Here is a 15210-nt window from a genome sequence, read left to right on the forward strand (position 1 = left end):
ACAAAGCAAGGGGGTTAACAGCCAAACAAAACTCAATATTTATGGCCCTGATTCTGTAGTTTACAGAAACAGCCATATGTGGTTGTAAACTGCTGTACGGGCACACGTCAGTGCACAAAAGGAAAGGAATGCCATACGGTTTTTGGAAGGCAGATTTTGCTGGACTGGTATTTTGACACCATGTCCCATTTGAAGCCCCCGTGAAACTCCAAAAAAGTGACCCCATTTTGGAAACTACGAGATAGGGTGGCAGTTTTGTTGGCACTATTTTAGGGTACATATGATTTTTGGTTGCTCTATATTACACTTTTTTGAGGCAAGGTAACAAGAAATAGCATTTTTAGCACAGTTTTTATTTTTTGTTATTTACAACATTCATCTGACAGGTTAGATCATGTGGTATTTTTTTATAGCAGGTTGTCACGGACGCGACAATACCAAATATGGCAAAAAACTATTCTTTACTGTCTCCACATTCTGAAAGCCATAGTTTTATTTATTTTTTGGGTGATTGTCTTGTGTGAGGGCTCATTTTTTTCGGGATAAGATGACGGTTTGATTGGCACTATTTTATGGGTGCGAATGACTTTTGATCGCTTGCTATTACACTTTTTGTGATGTAAGGTGATAAAAAATGGCTTTTTTTACACATTTTTTTTAATTTTCTTACGGTATTCACCTGAGAGGTTAGATCATGTGATATTTTTATAGAGCATGTTCTTATGGATGCGGCGATACCTAATATGTCTACTTTTTTATTTATGTAAGTTTTACACAATGATTTAATTTTTGAAACAAAAAAAAATCATGTTTTAGTGTCTCCATAGTCTGAGAGCCATAGTTTTTTCAGTTTTTGGGCGATTATCTTGGGTAGGGTATGATTTGTGTGGGATGAGATGACAGTTTGATTGGCACTATTTTGGGGTGCGTATGACTTTTTGATTGTTTGCTATTACACTTTTTGTGATGTAAGGTAACAAAAAATTGCTTTTTTTACACATTATTATTATTTTCTTTTACGGTATTCACCTGAGTGGTTAGATCATGTGATATTTTTATAGAGCAGGTTCTTACGGATGCGGCGTGTTTTAGGGTCTCTATAGTCTGAGAGCCATATTTTTTTAAGTTTTTGGGTGATTATCTTGGGTAGGGTATGATTTTTGCGGGATGAGATGAAGGTTTGATTGGCACTAATTTGGGGTGCGTATGACCTTTTGATCGCTTGCTATTACACTTTATGTGATGTGACAAAAAATTGCTTTTTTTACACTGCTCTACTTTTTTACAGTGTTCATCTGAGGGGTTAGGTCATGTGATATTTTTATAGAGCCGGTTCTTATGGACTACTTTTTTTTTAATTTACTTAAGTTTTACACAATACCAGCATTTTTTAAACAAAAAAAAATGATGTTTTAATGTGTCCATATTCTGAGCCATAGATTAGGTAGGGGCTCATTTTTTGTGGGATGAGGTGATGATCAGATTGGTGCTATTTTGGGGGGCATACCCTTTTTGATCACTTGGTGTTGCACTTTTTGTGATGTAAGGTGACAAAAATGGCTTTTTATACACCTTTTTTTATTTAATTTTTTATGGTATTTATCGGACAGGGTGGATCATGTGATATAATTTTATTACTTTATTAATTTTATTAAAAACTTTTTTTTTTTTTTCTTTATTTCTGATCTTTACTTTTGGGGGTCTGATCCCCTCTGCAATGCATTACAATACATTTGTATTGTAATGCATTGCCAGTTCGTGTACTACAGTGATTAGTTGCCTAGGAGACCCAACCTGAGGCTGGACAGGTTGCCTAGGAGACGGGCCTGAGGCTGGATCTCCTCAGCTCCCGTAGAAGGCAGGTCCTGATGCCGTGCAAGGCATTGGGCAGCCTCTGCACGGCATCGGGCTGCCTTCTGAGACATCGAGTCCCCGCCACAGCAGTGTGGGGACTCAATGAGCTCACCCGACACAAACCCCACCTATGCCCACCAAAGGACAGAACTTTCCACTGGGGATTGAACTTACAGTCGGAGCAATTACCACACCGGCGATTTCCTTGTGGTCGCCAGCCTTCTAGCCATGTATTGATTTTACTCTCTGGACCAACCTATCTTTTAGTGTGTGACATCTCCTGAACGCTACTATAGGACGAGTCCCTTTTATATCTTAAAGATTGTCATCACTTTCCACCATATCCCAGTTATCTCTGAATATTTTTTCAATTTGATCAGCCATGGGGCTATATTTAAAAGAAAACACAAAGGGTGGTGAATTAGCCTGCTGATGTCCCATCCTACTATCCCTTACTCTGACTTTTTTTTAATGACCTAAATTTGTGGCCTTTATGATTGCATCATTTAATAGGTTTATGGGATAACCTCTAGATAACAGGTGTCCCTTTAAGTCTAGGGCCTGCCTCCTAAAATCCTCCTCTATTTTGTTAATACGTCTCAGTCTCACAAACTGGCCGTATGGAACCTCTGGATAGATCTTCAGCATCTGATCGGCGGGGGTCCGACACTCTGCACCCCTGCCAATCAGCTTCGGGACCCCTGCCAATCAGCTGTTTGAGAAGGCAGTGGCGCTCCTATCATGCCCAGTCTGCCTACAGCAAGGTATGATGGGATTTGAAGTTTTACAACAGATTGCCCATCCCTAACCTAGCCCATCAATTAATTTTAATGGTCACACTGCAATGCATCAGTTGATCTCTGGTTGGGCTACAGAGGAATTAAATACTTTCTGTACTTTGGGAAGTTTTCTTAACCCATGCAACCCTTTAAACAATAAGGTAAGTCTGAAAAAAAGTATCTTTATTGATCCCAAATACTGCAATAAACAAAATGACATAGCGGGATGTTCAAAGGTCTACACATTATTGACTGTCTACTCTGTGACCCACTAAAACTTATTGTCATTGACTTTGCGGCTTTGGAAATGATAGAGCTGACCAATCCTCATCCTAATCTCCTTCAACTTCAGTCCATAAATTAGAGGATTTATGATCGGTGGTCCCACAAGTAGCTGAACAGACATGAATATTCTCAGTTCATATGGAAATTCAGTCGGACTAAACCTATACATGAAGAGTTCAAAGAGTAAATTAGAGACAAAATTTGTGATGGTAATGATGTGAGGTGTGCAGGTTTGGAGGGCTTTGGCTTGAAAGTCTTTTGAAGACCTCATACAAACTTTGAGAATCTGTACATAAGAGCAAATGATCAGAATTAACATCAACCCAATGATGATTGAGGAAATGAAAAGACCAAACCCATTGTTGACGGTTGTATCAATGCAGGAGAGTCTTACGATGGACCAGTTGTCACAGTAGATCTTTAGGATGACTCGGTCACATAATGGAAGCCTGATGGTCAATACAATAAGTATGGAAATCAGGACAATGGGCAACATCCAAGCTGAGACAACAAGTTTGGCAACTGAGGTTAGGGTCATTATATTGTTGTATCTCAGAGGGTTGCAGATACACACGTAGCGGTCATAGGCCATGACGGTTAGGATGGTCATCTCACACCCTAGGAATGTATGGATACAGAACACTTGTGTAACACAACCAATGTAGGAGATGGAATCAATCTTGAAACATAAGTCCACAAACAGACTAGGGAAGAACGAGCTACTTCCGTACAGCCCATTGACGCACAGAGTAGATATGAAGATGTACATTGGCTCGTATAGACTTTTGTATAACACTACAGTGGTAATGACAGAGCTGTTAAACAGAACGATTATCATGTAGACCAACAGGACAATAACACTGTAGACATATCTAGAATATGCCATTTCTCGAAAGCCAAGAGATAAGGTAGAGGGGTGAGGGTAGCTGTAGTTCTCCATTTTTAGATCCTTGGGTGGTTTTGTGAGACCTGTAAAAGGTACATAAAATAAAGTCTAAACAATGTGTTAAAGGGTTTGTATGGAAAATAAAAAAAAAATTACAATGTGGTAAAAAATAAAAAGTCTTACTAGCCAATTCCTTTCTGTATCTGTCCCCCAATTTCCTGATTCCCCTCGACATGGAAATTTGACCGCTTATCCAATTACTGCAGGGGACTTGGTAAGCATCGGAACAGGAGTGACGAGGAATTGTTAAGAACATTGTGACCCTTTTTTGAATTTTTTTTTACAGCATTCTGTCCATTTTGTAATTAAAAATGATTGGCCAAAAAACACCATTAAAGAAATTTAAGACTGAGTAACAGATGGCCCATAATGATCAGGCTTAAACATTAACATTTTAGACAGTTTATGATGTTTTAGATGTCCTCAAAGTTTACCTGAATGCTGCCATCTCAGAGATGACTGTGTTGGCCATGAGAAACCATTGACAGGTTGCAAAAAATATACAACTGCCGACTACAGTAAATGGCCATTGTAGTATTCTCTATACTGCCTAAAGCCTCATTCACACGTCAGTGTTTTGGTCAGTGATTTCCATCAGTGATTCTGAGCCAACACCAGGAGAGGAGCCTCTACCTACATAAGGGATAAGGGAAATATCTGCCCCGTTCTGTGTTTAGAGCCGCACCTGGTCTTGGCTCAAAATCACTGATGGAAATCACTGACCAAACACTGATGTGTGAATGAGGCATAAGGCAGTATCCGAGGAGAGGAAGATGGTAATTCTTGGATATTATCGGCCAATTTGATTTGAATATGAATGAATTTAATTCAAATCGAAAGTGCCCCAATTGTCTGGAAAAGTCTCTCTATCTCTCACTCTCCTTGATTCTCCAGTTAACCCAAATCAAATCAGACAAAATTTGGATTTGCGACAATCAAAATTGTTGGAGAAATGTTGGTTGAATTTTCAAACTTTAGAATAAATACGCTCATCTCTATCCCCAACCCAATGGTGGCCTCTCTAGGGAGATGGAAAGACTGGTGATCCTAATTGAACAAAAGGTCATCTCAGAAGTTCTCATGTTGTATTGATCATCTATATATTTCCCTGCTTATGGCCTAGTAACCCCAAAATCACTCTCCATTTTTAGGTAGGTGTATGTTCTATGTCAACTAGACCCAACCAGGGACCAACCACAAGGAAACTCCTGAAAAATGTCCCCCCCCCCCCAAAGCAACCTAAATGTGACTGTCAAGTAGGATTGTCCCCTAGCCTGCAGACCACCAGCTCAGCTCAGGTATTAATGCTCGAAGGACAGTGCTGGATTATTATTTTTTTTCACTGTCTTCAGCATTGTTAAAAAGGTCAGGACAGGCCACATGGAGGTCTATGGAAAAACTCCAGAAACATCTGTGGCCATCAACCTCGCAGGCCGTCTTGGTATGGAGCTTTAGAAGATATCTCATAGCGACAAGCACTCAACATAGGCCCTATCCTCTGGTGCCTTAGTGTGAACTCTTTTATTTGTAGTCTATGCTGGGACTTGTAGTTCCACAGGGTTCTATTGTGTATTTAATATTTTACAGATTTATTTTATAAAACAATATATTGCTCCTCACTTGTTAAAGGATAACTGTCATGTTTTTATTTTATTTGCTAGTTTATTAGAGCTAGGCATGTATACCTGAGTTAGTCTGTCAATGATTGCCAAAAGATCTGTAATTACTAGGGATGAGCGAACCCGAACTGTATTGTTCGGGTTCGTACCGAATTTTGGGGTGTCCGTGACACGGACCCGAACCCGGACATTTTCGTAAAAGTCCGGGATCGGGTTCTGTGTTCGTCGCTTTCTTGGCGCTTTTTGAAAGGCTGCAAAGCAGCCAATCAACAAGCGTCATACTACTTGCCCCAAGAGGCCGTCACAGCCATGCCTACTATTGGCATGGCTGTGATTGGTCAGAGCACCATGTGACCCAGCCTCTATTTAAGCTGGAGTCACATAGCGCCGCCCATCACTCTGCTCTGATTAGCGTAGGGAGAGGTTGCAGCTGCGACAGTAGGGCGAGATTAGGCTGATTAACTCCTCCAAAAGACTCCATCCAGTGATCGATCTGCAGCTGTGGATCATTGAGCTGCTGATACTCAATTGCTCACTGTTTTTAGGCTGCCCAGACCGTTTGTCAGTCACTTTTTTCTGGGGTGATCGGCGGCCATTTTGTGTCTTGTGGTGCGCCAGCACAAGCTGCGACCAAGTGCATTTAACCCTCAATGGTGTGGTTGTTTTTTGGCTAAAGCCTACATCAGGGTGAAGCTGTCACACCAAGTGCATTTAACCAGCAATAGTCTGTTTATTTTTTGGCCATATACTACATCAGGGGCAAGCTGCGCCTGTCACCAAGTGCATTTAACCCTCAATGGTGTGGTGTTTTTTTGGCTAAAGCCTACATCAGGGTGAAGCTGTCACACCAAGTGCATATAACCAGCAATAATCAGTTTATTTTTTGGCCATATACTACATCAGGGGCAAGCTGCGCCCGTCACCAAGTGCATTTAACCCTCAGTAGTGTGGTTGGTCAAGCTGTCACACCAAGTGCATTTAACCATCAATAGTGTGGTTATTTTTTGGCCATATCCCAGTCTAATTCTGTCAGTAAACGTATACCGGTCACCCAGCGCCTAAATACTAGGCCTCAAGTTTATATCCAGCTAAATCTGTCATTACTGCTGTACTGTTGTGGCTGGGCAAGTTATTTAGTGTCGGTCAAAGCACATTTTTTGTTCTGGGTTGAAATCCAATTCCCAATTTAGCAATTTCCTAATTTAGTGGTTTCTGCTGTATCAGAGCTATTTGAAATCTATCCCTAAAAGGGTATATAATATTCAAGGTGCTGATAGGGTCATTCTGAATAACTTCACACACACGCTACTGTGCATTTCCAAGTCTAATTCTGTCAGTAAACGTATACCTGTCACCCAGCGCCTAAATACTAGGCCTCAAATTTATATCCAGCTGAATTTGAATACAATACATTGGGCCAAATAATATTTTTGTTGTTGTGGTGAACGATAACAATGAGGAAAACATCTAGTAAGGGACGCGGACGTGGACATGGTCGTGGTGGTGTTAGTGGACCCTCTGGTGCTGGGAGAGGACGTGGCCGTTCTGCCACATCCACACGTCCTAGTGTACCAACTACCTCAGGTCCCAGTAGCCGCCAGAATTTACAGCGATATATGGTGGGGCCCAATGCCGTTCTAAGGATGGTGAGGCCTGAGCAGGTACAGGCATTAGTCAATTGGGTGGCCGACAGTGGATCCAGCACGTTCACATTATCTCCCACCCAGTCTTCTGCAGAAAGCGCACAGATGGCGCCTGAAAACCAACCCCATCAGTCTGTCACATCACCCCCATGCATACCAGGGAAACTGTCTCAGCCTCAAGTTATGCAGCAGTCTCTTATGCTGTTTGAAGACTCCGCTGGCAGGGTTTCCCAAGGGCATCCACCTAGCCCTTCCCCAGCGGTGAAAGACATAGAATGCACTGACGCACAACCACTTATGTTTCCTGATGATGAGGACATGGGAATACCACCTCAGCATGTCTCTGATGATGACGAAACACAGGTGCCAACTGCTGCGTCTTTCTGCAGTGTGCAGACTGAACAGGAGGTCAGGGATCAAGACTGGGTGGAAGACGATGCAGGGGACGATGAGGTCCTAGACCCCACATGGAATGAAGGTCGTGCCACTGACTTTCACAGTTCGGAGGAAGAGGCAGTGGTGAGACCGAGCCAACAGCGTAGCAAAAGAGGGAGCAGTGGGCAAAAGCAGAACACCCGCCGCCAAGAGAGTCCGCCTGCTACTGACCGCCGCCATCTGGGACCGAGCACCCCAAAGGCAGCTTCAAGGAGTTCCCTGGCATGGCACTTCTTCAAACAATGTGCTGATGACAAGACCCGAGTGGTTTGCACGCTATGCCATCAGAGCCTGAAGCGAGGCATTAACGTTCTGAACCTTAGCACAACCTGCATGACCAGGCACCTGCATGCAAAGCATGAACTGCAGTGGAGTAAACACCTTAAAACCAAGGAAGTCACTCAGGCTCCCCCTGCTACCTCTTCTGCTGCTGCCGCCTCGGCCTCTTCTGCTGCTGCCGCCTCGGCCTCTTCCTCCGCCTCTGGAGGAACGTTGGCACCTGCCGCCCAGCAAACAGGGGATGTACCACCAACACCACCACCACCTCCGTCACAAAGCATCTCAACCATGTCACACGGCAGCGTTCAGCTCTCCATCTCACAAACATTTGAGAGAAAGCGTAAATTCCCACCTAGCCAACCTCGATCCCTGGCCCTGAATGCCAGCATTTCTAAACTACTGGCCTATGAAATGCTGTCATTTAGGCTGGTGGACACAGACAGCTTCAAACAGCTCATGTCGCTTGCTGTCCCACAGTATGTTGTTCCCAGCCGGCACTACTTCTCCAAGAGAGCCGTGCCTTCCCTGCACAACCAAGTATCCGATAAAATCAAGTGTGCACTGCGCAACGCCATCTGTGGCAAGGTCCACCTAACCACAGATACGTGGACCAGTAAGCACGGCCAGGGACGCTATATCTCCCTAACTGCACACTTGGTAAATGTAGTGGCAGCTGGGCCCCAGGCGGAGAGCTGTTTGGCGCACGTCCTTCCGCCGCCAAGGATCGCAGGGCAACATTCTTTGCCTCCTGTTGCCACCCCCTCCTACTCGGCTTCCTCCTCCTCTTCTTCCACCTGCTCATCCAGTCAGCCACACACCTTCACCACCAACTTCAGCACAGCCCGGGGTAAACGTCAGCAGGCCATTCTGAAACTCATATGTTTGGGGGACAGGCCCCACACCGCACAGGAGTTGTGGCAGGGTATAGAACAGACCAACGAGTGGTTGCTGCCGGTGAGCCTCAAGCCCGGCCTGGTGGTGTGTGATAATGGGCGAAATCTCGTTGCAGCTCTGGGACTAGCCGGTTTGATGCACATCCCTTGCCTGGCGCATGTGCTGAATTTGGTGGTGCAGAAGTTCATTCACAACTACCACGACATGTCAGAGCTGCTGCATAAAGTGCGGGCCGTCTGTTCGCGCTTCCGGCGTTCACATCCTGCTGCTGCTCGCCTGTCTGCGCTACAGCGTAACTTCGGCCTTCCCGCTCACCGCCTCATATGCGACGTGCCCACCAGGTGGAACTCCACCTTGCACATGCTGGACAGACTGTGCGAGCAGCAGCAGGCCATAGTGGAGTTTCAGCTGCAGCACGCACGGGTCAGTCGCACTGCGGAACAGCACCACTTCACCACCAATGACTGGGCCTCCATGCGAGACCTGTGTGCCCTGTTGCGCTGTTTCGAGTACTCCACCAACATGGCCAGTGGCGATGACACCGTTATCAGCGTTACAATACCACTTCTATGTCTCCTTGAGAAAACACTTAGGGCGATGATGGAAGAGGAGGTGGCCCAGGAGGAGGAGGAGGAGGAGGAGGAGGAAGAGGGGTCATTTTGAGCACTTTCAGGCCAGTCTCTTCGAAGTGACTCAGAGGGAGGTTTTTGGCAACAGCAGAGGCCAGGTACAAATGTGGCCAGCCAGGGCCCACTACTGGAGGACGAGGAGGACGAGGATGAGGAGGAGGTGGAGGAGGATGAGGATGAAGCATGGTCACAGCGGGGTGGCACCCAACGCAGCTCGGGCCCATCACTGGTGCGTGGCTGGGGGGAAAGGCAGCACGATGACGATACGCCTCCCACAGAGGACAGCTTGTCCTTACCCCTGGGCAGCCTGGCACACATGAGCGACTACATGCTGCAGTGCCTGCGCAACGACAGCAGAGTTGCCGACATTTTAACGTGTGCGGACTACTGGGTTGCCACCCTGCTGGATCCACGCTACAAAGACAATGTGCCCACCTTACTTCCTGCACTGGAGCGTGATAGGAAGATGCGCGAGTACAAGCGCACGTTGGTAGATGCGCTACTTAGAGCATTCCCAAATGTCACAGGGGAACAAGTGGAAGCCCAAGGCCAAGGCAGAGGAGGAGCAAGAGGTCGCCAAGGCAGCTGTGTCACGGCCAGCTCCTCTGAGGGCAGGGTTAGCATGGCAGAGATGTGGAAAAGTTTTGTCAACACGCCACAGCTAACTGCACCACCACCTGATACGCAACGTGTTAGCAGGAGGCAACATTTCACTAACATGGTGGAACAGTACGTGTGCACACCCCTCCACGTACTGACTGATGGTTCGGCCCCATTCAACTTCTGGGTCTCTAAATTGTCCACGTGGCCAGAGCTAGCCTTTTATGCCTTGGAGGTGCTGGCCTGCCCGGCGGCCAGCGTTTTGTCTGAACGTGTATTCAGCACGGCAGGGGGCGTCATTACAGACAAACGCAGCCGCCTGTCTACAGCCAATGTGGACAAGCTGACGTTCATAAAAATGAACCAGGCATGGATCCCACAGGACCTGTCCGTCCCTTGTCCAGATTAGACATTAACTACCTCCCCTTAACCATATATTATTGGACTCCAGGGCACTTCCTCATTCAATCCTATTTTTATTTTCATTTTACCATTATATTGCGAGGCTACCCAAAGTTGAATGAACCTCTCCTCTGTCTGGGTGCCGGGGCCTAAATATATGCCAATGGACTGTTCCAATGTTGGGTGACGTGAAGCCTGATTCTCTGCTATGACATGCAGACTAATTCTCTGCTGACATGAAGCCAGATTCTCTGTTACGGGACCTCTCTCCTCTGCCTGGGTGCCGGGGCCTAAATATCTGAGAATGGACTGTTCCAGTGGTGGGTGACGTGAAGCCAGATTCTCTACTATGGGACCTCTCTCCAATTGATTTTGGTTAATTTTTATTTATTTAATTTTTATTTTTATTCATTTCCCTATCCACATTTGTTTGCAGGGGATTTACCTACATGTTGCTGCCTTTTGCAGCCTTCTAGCCCCGAACCCGAACATTTTCGGGAAGTTCGGCCGAACTTCTCGAACCCGAACATCCAGGTGTCCGCTCAACTCTAATCACTATCCCTTTTCAGCTCATTTAATGCATACACTTCTATTGCAGTGAGATTGGGATACCTGAAGCCTCCTGATTGTGAAGGAGATTTCAGCGCCCCAATCTCTGCTTTAACTGCCGAGATATAAGCCTCAATTGCTGGTTCATTGACTACCGGTTGAAAGCAGCTTCTGTTAGTCAAATTAAACATCTTACAATTAAACTCACTAGATCTTTTTACCTGTTCACTATTGATTCCCTGGAACCATACCTTTAACTTAAGGGAACGAAAAAAATTGCTTAAATCAGACTCCACATCCTGCCAATTCACTTGTGTGTTTGGGCAAAAAGATAATCCCTTAGACAAAACAGTTACCTGTGCAGGGGTTAAAATTTTAGAAGATAAATTGATGACTGCTATTTCTTCGTTTTCTGGTACTGTGTCCGTGTTTTCATGTTGCGCGTTTTTGCGATACCTTCTGTATCTGCGCCCGCCTCTCCTGGTTCGCTTCTTTTTATTAAGTCCGTTCTGATCCCTAAAAAAGGCTCTGCATCTCCTTTATGTAATTGAACATTTTTCCTGTTTCTTTTATTATTATCCCTTGCATTGGTGTATACGAAATTCCCAGGTTGCCAGCTGTAGATGTCACCTTTTTTGTAATCCTCAATGTCCCGGGCCCATTTAATTCTTTTGCCATCTTCCAATTCCAATTGTAGTTGTTGAAGCTGTATATTTGTGGTATCATTAAATTGTGTGAATTGTTCCTCCGTCATAAGAGCACGTAGCTGCAATTCAATCTGCGCCTTATCATTTGTCAACGTGATAACCTCCTGCTGTAGAAACTCGATGTTCAGCAGAATAAAGTCCATGGAGTACTTATTGGATAAAGCCTCAAACCTTTTGCAAAATGGATCACTGCTAGGAAATAAATTGGGGCGCAGATTAGATCGCATCCCTCTTGGAATCTTCTGTTCCCTGTAATAGTGCCCCAAAGTGGTCATGTGTAGTTTCAAGGATAATGTCCGTTTAGACAGATTTTCAAATTTTCTTCTAAGTTCTTTTAGAGAAGGGTTAGTGAGAAAGGCGGTATCTCCCTGTATGCCATTAATTATGCGTTCCGCATCCTCCTGCGTGAAGACGCAACCACCGGGTGAATCATCTTGCGACATATTGATGTACAAAATGAAAGTTGATGGTATAAAAAACTCAACTGGTGTGCTAAGTCAATATCACATGAATAATGGAAAAAAGAGAGAACTAGCAGCACCACCAAGCAAAAAATGGAGTAAAAAACGGGTGCAGTGTCCGGGTTTTATAATAACATGTGCTAATAATAGGGCAATGCTCCCGTATCTGACATGGGTTCTTCTATATACAAGGGCTTGTTGCGCATGCGCCTCGTTCTTCTGACAGACGCATAGGATGCCGTGGGTCATCACGGAGTGCGCCGCTTACGTCACTGACATGTGACCTTGCGACGCACGTGATCACCATGGCAGGCGCTTGAGTATGACGCAGCAGCCTATCGGGACATGCGCAGAGTGATTACAAGAACGCGCTGTACAGCGCAATGGTTTACGGGGTCGCTAGCACCATACCAGGTATCAATCAACTGATTCCCTTCCTCCTCTATCTTCCCTCACATGTTTATTATTAAGATTTATGTGATTAACACGTTAGGTATGATACAGCTGAGAATAATCATGGACTTAGAGGAATTATATGAAATTTCGATACACTATGTATTTTATGTATTTATTGCACGTGTCACTCTGTTTAATTTAACAAACTGGATGTATACTTTTCACATTGTAATATTTCTTTTTTGATTTATTTTGTAAATGTCAATTAAGTTGAAGCACTAATTGTTTTGATTGGTACACCTTTATATGTAACCTGTTCACTTCTTATCAATGCTTGAGAAAGGCTCATGTGAGAGCCAAAACGTCGCTTGTGCCACCTGTGGGTGAATAAACTCTTTTTCACTGAAGACCCTTGGGAGTGCAGTCCGTTTTTTCTATTCCGTATCAGTGGGTAAGCACCAGTTACCATACCCGGACACTGCACCCGTTTTTTACTAAATTTTTTGCTTGGTGGTGCTGCTAGTTCTCTATTTTTTCCATTATTTATATATATATATATATATATATATATATACAGTGGATATAAAAAGTCTACACACCCCTGTGAGACAAGGATAAATCATTTCAGAACTTTTTCCACCTTTAATGTGACCTATAAATCTTTTAGGGGGAGACAAGAAAACAAAAAAAATATGTAAATAATGTGGTTGCATAAGTGTGCACACCCTCTTATATCTGGGGATGTAACTGTGTTCAGAATTAAGCAATCACATTCAGAATCCTGTTAGATAGGAGTCAGCAGACACCGGCCATCATGTAAAGTGCCTCTGATTAACCCCAAATAAAGTTCTGCTGCTCTAGTTGGTCTTTCCTGAAATTTTCTAAGTCGCATCCCACAGCAGAAGCCATGGTCCACAGAGAGCTTCCAAAGCATCAGAGGGACCTCATTGTTAGAATGTATCAGTCAGGAGAAGGGGACAAAAGAATTTCCAAGGCATTAGATCTACCATGGAACACAGTGAAGACCATCATCATCAAGTGGAGAAAATATGGCACAACAGTGACATCACCAAGAACTGGACGTCCCTCCAAAATTGATGAAAATACGAGAAGAAAACTGGTCTGGGAGGCGACCAAAAGGCCTCGGGCAACATTAACCCCTTAGGGACTTAGGGCGTACCGGTACGCCTTGTTTCCGAGTCCTTAAGGACCCAGGGCGTCCTAACTTTAAACAGACATTGCGGCGCGGCGGGGGTTAATAGTAACAGGATGCCCGCTGAAATCATTCAGCGGGCATCCTTTCACAACGCCGGGGGGGGTCATGTGACCCCCCATATCGGCGATCGCCGCAAACCGCAGGTCAATTCAGACCTTGCGGCTTTTTCCTGCGTTTGCGGCGGCTGTGCGGCGGTGCCGTCAGGTCCCCATGCGGCTGTAGGGGGGACCCGATGGCATGGAAGGCAGCATGATGCCTAGGGAAGGCATCGCGCTGTCTTCCGGTGACGAGCCTGTGAGATCCAGCCCCCTGGATCTCACAGGCCGCAAGCTGTATGAGTAATACACACAGTATTACTCATACAGCCAATGCATTCCAATACAGAAGTATTGGAATGCATTGTAAAGGATTAGACCCCCAAAAGTTCAAGTCCCAAAGTGGGACAAAAAGTAAAGTGAAAAAAAAAGTTGAAAAAATAAAGTTTTTCCCCCAAAAAATTTAAAGTTTCAAGTAAAAATAAACAAAAACGTAATTTTCCCCAAATAAAGTAAAAAAAGAATTGGTAAAAAATAGGGGGGAAAAAAAAAGTATACATATTAAGTATCGCCGTGTCCATATCGACCGGCTCTATAAACATATCACATGACCTAACCCCTCAGATAAACACCGTAAAAAAATTAAAATAAAAACTGTGCTAAATAAACCATTTTTTTTGTCACCTTACATCATAAAAAGTACAACAGCAAGCGATCAAAAAGGTGTTTGCCCACCAAAATAGTACCAATCTAACCGTCACCTCATCCGCAAAAAATTTGCCCCTACCTGAGACAATTGCCCAAAAAATAAAAAAAACTATGGCTCAGAATATGGAGACACTAAAACATAATTTTTTTTGTTTTAAAAAAGCTGTTATTGTGTAAAACTTACATAAATAAAAAAAGTATACATATTTAGTATCGCCACGTAAACACAGTAAAAACAAAACAAAAAAAACCTGTGCTAAATAAACAATTTTTTGTCACCTTACATCACAAAAAGTGTAATAGCAAGCGATCAAAAAGTCATATGCACCCCAAAATAGTGCCAATCAAACCGTCATCTCAGCCCACAAAAAATGAGACCCTACCTAAGATAATCGCCCAAAAACTAAAATAAACTATGGCTCTCAGATTATTGAGACACTAAAACATTATTATTTTTTTTTGTTTCAAAAATATTATTGTGTAAAACTTACATAAATAAAAAAAAGTATACATATTATGTATCGCCGCATCCATATCTACCGGCTCTATAAAAATATTACATGACCTAACCCCTCAGATGAACACCGTAAAAAAAATTAAATAAAAACTGTGCTAAATAAACCATTTTTTGTCACCTTACATCACAAAAAGTGTAATAGCAAGCGATCAAAAAGACACACGCACCCCAAAATAGTGCCAATAAAACTATCATCTCATCCCGCAAAAATGATACCCTACCAAAGGTAATCGCCCAGAAACTGAAAAAATTATGT

General features: G+C 44.0%; 1 protein-coding gene across 1 annotated transcript; it reads right to left on the minus strand.

The window, feature by feature from the left end:
- Positions 1-2904: 2904 nt before the first annotated feature.
- On the minus strand, positions 2905-3858 carry LOC122930661 (olfactory receptor 52D1-like). The gene has a single exon (XM_044284188.1). The coding sequence runs from the start codon at positions 3856-3858 to the stop codon at positions 2905-2907; it is 954 nt and encodes a 317-aa protein (XP_044140123.1).
- Positions 3859-15210: the final 11352 nt, after the last annotated feature.

The sequence above is a fragment of the Bufo gargarizans genome, chromosome 3 (assembly GCF_014858855.1).
Source record: "Bufo gargarizans isolate SCDJY-AF-19 chromosome 3, ASM1485885v1, whole genome shotgun sequence".
In the NCBI taxonomy this organism is placed as follows: Eukaryota; Metazoa; Chordata; class Amphibia; order Anura; family Bufonidae; genus Bufo; species Bufo gargarizans.

What these genes read in the sequence shown, in the direction of transcription:
- LOC122930661 (XM_044284188.1), bottom strand. Translation starts at nt 3,858, where the DNA reads ATGGAGAACTACAGCTACCCTCACCCCTCTACCTTATCTCTTGGCTTT.